Source organism: Corythoichthys intestinalis, chromosome 11 (assembly GCF_030265065.1).
Source record: "Corythoichthys intestinalis isolate RoL2023-P3 chromosome 11, ASM3026506v1, whole genome shotgun sequence".
Lineage (NCBI taxonomy): Eukaryota > Metazoa > Chordata > Actinopteri > Syngnathiformes > Syngnathidae > Corythoichthys > Corythoichthys intestinalis.
This window is the reverse complement of record NC_080405.1, coordinates 8,491,469-8,497,398: the sequence shown is the minus strand read 5'-3', so window position 1 is coordinate 8,497,398 and position 5,930 is coordinate 8,491,469. Positions and strand designations below refer to the sequence as shown.

The window sequence follows — 5,930 nt, the reverse complement described above, 5'->3', positions numbered from 1 at the left end:
TTTCCAATGATGCATCACACATGCGTATCGGACAGTTTTGAAAGTTGGCCAAATTGGGGGTCTCAGAGCGGAACTTCAAGTCACCTGAGTGTTTTCAGCCATATATTGATAATAGATATATATATATATATACATATATATATATATACAGTGATACCTCGCCTCACGAACGCTTCAGCTCACGAACTTTTCGCCTCAAGAACTTTAAATTCGCGAATTTATAGTCTCTGCTGACGAACTACTTTTCGGCGGACGAACACACCACGCGGTCGAGCAGCGCCTCGCCTCGTTCCCCTCCCTTTCTTTGAGTGCGGACGTGGTTAGACATTTTGGACCATATTGAATGTACGTACAGTATTTTTGCTATTATGGGACCGAAAAAGACCCCACCACAGGCAACTATTAAGCCTAAGAAGACGCTAAAGAAAATTACAATTGAGCAGAAGAAGGAGATAATTGGTAAACACGAACGAGGTGTACGTATGTGTGACTTAGCATCCCAGTACCAGTATGCTAAGTCAACCATTGCTACCATCCTTAAGAACAAGGAAGCTATTAAGGGTGCGTGTGTGGCTAAAGGTGTTTCTGTGTTGTCTAAGCAACGGTCTCAGGCAATAGAAGAAGTTGAAAAACTTCTGTTGATTTGGATTAATGAAAAGCAGCTAGCAGGGGACAGTGTGAGTGAGAGTATTATCGCCGAGAAAGCACGGCAACTTCATTCGGATATCATCAAGAGGCAACCTGGAAGTTCGTCATCCATTGATGATTTCAAGGCTAGCCACGGGTGGTTCGAGAAGTTTAAGGGTCGTACAGGGATTCATAGTGTCATTCGTCATGGTGAGGCAGCCAGTTCTGACAATAAAGCTGCCGAAGCTTACAAGGAATCATTCCTCAAGATGGTGGAAGAAGAAGGCTACGTTCCTCATCAAGTGTTTAATGCTGATGAAACCGGCCTTTTTTGGAAAAAGATGCCTAACCGGACTTTCATTACACAGGAAGAGAAGTCCGTCCCTGGGCATAAGCCAATGAAAGATAGGCTAACCCTCCTGATGTGCGCCAATGCCAGTGGCGACTGTAAGATAAAACCAATGTTGGTTTATCACTCAGAAAACCCAAGGGCCTTCAAGAAAAACCAGGTGGTTAAATCCAAGCTTCCTGTAATGTGGAAGTCCAACACCAAAGCTTGGGTTACTCGTCTCCTGTTTATGGACTGGATGCATGATGTTTTCGCTCCTTCAGTGAGGAAATATCTCGAGGAGAAAGGGCTCCCTGTCAAGTGTCTTCTTCTCCTTGACAATGCCCCAGCGCATCCACCAAGTTTGGAGGAGGAACTTCAAGGTGATCTTGAATTCATCAAGGTCAAATTCCTCCCTCCCAACACAACCCCCCTCCTGCAGCCCATGGACCAGCAAGTGATCGCAAGTTTTAAGAAGCTTTACACTAAGGCTTTATTTACTCGGTGCTTTCACGTGACCAATGACACCGACCTATCCCTTAGGGATTATTGGAGGGACCATTTCAATGTGTATCATTGTGTTCAACTGATAGAAAAGGCTTGGCATGATGTTACCTTTCGAACCTTGAAAGCAGCATGGAAGAAGTTGTGGCCCACATGCATCCTTGAGAGGGACTTAGAAGGATTTGATCCTCGAGACTCTGTTGTTGTGAACGACATTGTTTCCATGGGACAGAACATGGGACTCCAATTGGATGCAGATGACGTCGAGGAGCTTGTTGCTGACCATAATGAGGTCCTCAACACAGAGGATTTGATTCGCCTTCAAGAGGAGAAGCAGAAGGAAGCCATTCAGGAGTTGTCATCTGAGGACGAGGAGGAGATGGCTGCAGCATCAAGTGAGAGCATCAAGACCATGTTAGCTAAGTGGAGTGATGTGCAGGCTTTTATCGAACAGTACCATTCAGAAAAGACTGTGGCTATGAGAATCATCAACATGATGAATGATAATGTGATGCTTCAGTTTCGTAAGACCCTACAACTCAGAAAGCAACAGGTGTCAATTAAGAGGTTTTTAGTCAGCAAAAAGGATAAAGAGTCTCCTTCTAAGAAGCAAAGAAGACAAGCCACACCGGAGGTTGAGTTACCTACAGTCCTTATGGAAGGTGACTCTCCTTCCAAACAGTAACTCCCTCCCTCCCTCCTCCTCCCACTCCATTCCATCAACTACCATCACAAAGGTAAATAAAACTTTATTATACAGTACAGTTTATTTATTTAATTTCAATACAATAGCACATTTATTATACATAAAATAAGGTATATTTTTGTGTAGTTTTAAGGCTTATTTAGTAGAAAATTATGTTTTATGGGGACCTGGGAACGAATTATTTTCATTTTAATGGTTTCTTATGGGAAATAAATGTTCGGAAGAAGAACTTTTCGCCTCACAAACTCTTTCTGGGAACCAATTAAGTTCGTGAGGCGAGGTATCACTGTATACATATATATATATATATACATATATATACAGTGGGGAGAACAAGTATTTGATACACTCACAATGGGAAAACCCATTGGCAGTGTATCAAATACAAAAAAAAAAATCAAATACAAATACTTGTTCTCCCCACTGTATATAAAAAACTGAGCAGTCAATGAATTTCCTGGTTCTTTCTTTGAATATTGACTCAGATCTCTGTATATTACATTTGTGCATCGGCAGAAAGTACTTTTAATTTTTACTTATGAAGTAAATGTTAAATCAAGTTGTTTGTACTTTTACTTGAGTAATTTTTTTCTGACTTTTACTTAATTATTTGCACCCATATCTGTACTTTTACTTCACTTTTACTTTACTTCACTTTTTAAAAAGTGAGTACTTCATCCACCACTGCTTATGCTACTTTATTTATCTTTCCTAAAAAAATCACAGCAAATATCGAAGAGCAGCCTTTTTGACGTTTTAGGCTGCTTTTCGGGATCCCGAGTTGGACCTTTTGCAAAGAAACTCTCCAAATATGTTTTTTACTTGTTTGCTTGTTTATGGGCTTATTATTGGAGTGCAGTAACACTGAGACAGGTGTCATCACGTTTCAAGAGGCACAGATCATTGTTCCGTCAAAGAAATCCAATTCATTCATTTTCTGTTTTGTTCATCCTCTTGAGGGTCGCGGGGGTGTTGGAGCCTATCCCAGCTAACTATGGGCAGTAGACAGGTTACAATCTGAATTAGTTGCCATCAGATCACAGGCCGAAAGGAGACCAAACACCTACATAAACATAGAATACCTAGGGACAATTCAAAACGGTCAATCGGACAGACATGCTATCCATTCGCTCATGTGCAACAAGAAATCCAATTGTTGTTTAAAATAAAACACCTTTCAAACCATGATATTCATTACAATTGAAATTATATAAATCATTTTTTTCTGTGCGGGATGCTCAAATGCCTCAGGAGCGGTACCAGGCCGAATGCCTGTGATTTGCATTTCCTTTAAAACATTAAATAATTGTCTACAAAACCTGAATAGATATATGTATATACAGTTCCTTCTCAAAAAAATAGCATACTGTGATAAAGTTTATTATTTTCCATAATGTATTGATAAAAATTAAACTTTCATATATTTTTAGATTCAGTACACACAACTCAAGCCTTTTATTCTTTTAATTGGCATATTTCATCTGACCAATAGAAAAAAAGTGTTTCTAATACAAAAAAAGTCAACCTTCAAATAATTACCGTAATTTTCCGACTACAAGCCACTTCTTTTTTCCCTCATTTTGGGTCCTGCGACGTGTGCAATTGTAACCCAGTACAGAAAATATAAAGCCATTTTATTTTGAAAGTGCAATTATTTTGTAAAAGGAAATAGTTGTTGTTGTTTTACGCTTGACTTCCTCCTGTGAGTTCACATGTGAGGATAATAGTATTTTAATTGGTCCGATTAACATGATCCCGCCCTCTCGAGACATCGTCTCGAAGGTTCTTTATTTTACGTTCTTTTCCGCTTGGATGCCAAAGAGGAAGGACGTAGTGAACTTCCTCAGCGCTTGGAGCCAATAAGTCAGCCTTCTAGAAATAAAATAATTGACTCAACGCTGAAATAAGGCCGTTTGAACAAATAATAAGAAGGAAATTACATTTCCTCGGTGAGTGTTGACAAAATGAAGGAAAATAGTGCAGACATTCATCATTGCTAATTTGATGCTAATTTGAAAATATTATTTTGAACTTATAGTGTATGTGAACCGGAGGATTGGAGCCTGCATCCACTCAAGTTCACATTAAAAGAAAAACTTCGTCTTGGTGAGTTGTTTTGTTCTTGCCAAGTTGGCTAAATGCTAGGCGCGAAGCTAGCGAAATGCTAATCGCGACGCTAACACGAAGCTAGCGAAATGCTAATGCTAAGCTAGCGCGACTCCAACGTTAGCAATGAGTGAAAAACAGTTAAAATTCAATGAAGAATTGTTTGTTGTGTTATGTTATAGCACCGAATGATGTAACCATTGTATTGTATTGATTAAGATGATGATGTTATTTTGCATTTGAATGGCAGATGCATAAGCATTAACTTTGATTTGGATATTTTTGAAATATGTGAATATTACTGGTACAATGTAATATTTAGACAAAGGAAAAAAAAAAAAGCTATAGCTATGGAAAAGATTCAATTATTGATAAAAGGCTGTATACAGTAATTTAATTATTGTTATGCAGGCTGGGTTTTTTGTTTCCTCCTTTCATTCCATTCATTGGACGTGGATGAAGAATTCGGAACTGGATAAAGACACTGGATAAAGACTTTTCCAACAGATGAAGATGGCGAGCTAATGCCCGGAAACCAACTGAATTGAATTTAGACGGACTGTCTGGTTTGAATTTTTGTTATTTTATTGTATATATTTGTGTATATATCGCCGGCTTAAATTGTAAATAGTTTTTGTATTAATACAATTATTTTGTTACTCATCTCGACTCCAGTTATTTCAGTTACTAAACATTATTTTCCTTATTGTAATCTCCGAGAACCTAGTTTTCTGCCCAAATACAATTGCATTCATAACAGAACCCCGTCATCTCGAACCGGGGGTTACACAATGATGTGGCCAATTTGTGCATTTTTCTGACGGACGCCAGGGGCGCTTGTGCATGGAATGTGGGAATGAGACGCGTGGAAAATATGTGTCAAGGAAGACGCTAGTTTGCACTATTACCGGTGGTTAAACTTTGTGCGTTGTGCATGAATACAGGTGGCCGACCCTCGTCTTTGTGCATGAGTAGAATAAGCAGACCAGCATCATGGAAAACGCTAGACGAAATCAAATTGGCTATCAGAGTTGTATATTAAGCTTGGCTGACTAGCGGCGAGAGATCATTTGGCAAGACTCACCATATGCGAAGAGCAGTTTATGCACATGTATGTCGGGGGAGCCTGGCAGCGTGAAGCGGTGTGAAAGAAGTCCCCCATCACCAACGGGTTTCGAGGACCAGTCTGCTGCGTGACGAGGAGGACAGCACAGGCTCAGGAGTGAATTTGCCTCATTATGGGAGACATTGACGGCGACAGCGAAGGAGAGACTGAGTAGGTGCATGGCGAAATGGATCTGAGCGTCTTCATATCCGACACTGAGGGTGAAGACTTCCATGGTTTGAGTGCACAGGAGGAAGATGAAGATTGCTAGCAAAGACTTTTATGTTTTTAATAACCAGCCCAGTAAGTGCTGTGCCACGTGTTGATGCTAGGTAACTTCTGTGCCGCTGCTATATAATTGCCGTGTTTGCTGGCACTGTTTGGAACGAAAAGTTTAGGTGCGTGATTAAAATTTTGAAAACTCTGTATATTTATTTGTCAATATCTCTTGTTACTAAGTGGGCACACACTGCTTATAGGCAGGAGAGGCTTATGTATGTACAAAATGGTTTTTCCTTTAAAAATTTACTGGGTGAGGCTTGTAATCAGGGGCG

At 39.9% G+C, this 5,930-nt stretch overlaps 1 protein-coding gene and 1 long non-coding RNA gene across 2 annotated transcripts; both read left to right on the top strand.

Moving 5' to 3' along the window:
* The first annotated feature begins 368 nt into the window (after window positions 1-368).
* Window positions 369-3,443, top strand: LOC130924401 (tigger transposable element-derived protein 1-like). The gene is made up of 2 exons (XM_057850947.1): window positions 369-2,093; window positions 3,417-3,443. The coding sequence occupies exons 1-2, from the start codon at window positions 369-371 to the stop codon at window positions 3,441-3,443; spliced, it is 1,752 nt and encodes a 583-aa protein (XP_057706930.1).
* Window positions 3,444-3,779: 336 nt separating this feature from the next.
* On the top strand, window positions 3,780-5,039 carry LOC130924356 (uncharacterized). Its single transcript, XR_009064862.1, has 3 exons — window positions 3,780-4,114; window positions 4,204-4,271; window positions 4,683-5,039. It is a non-coding gene; the product is annotated as an uncharacterized LOC130924356 (long non-coding RNA).
* Window positions 5,040-5,930: the final 891 nt, after the last annotated feature.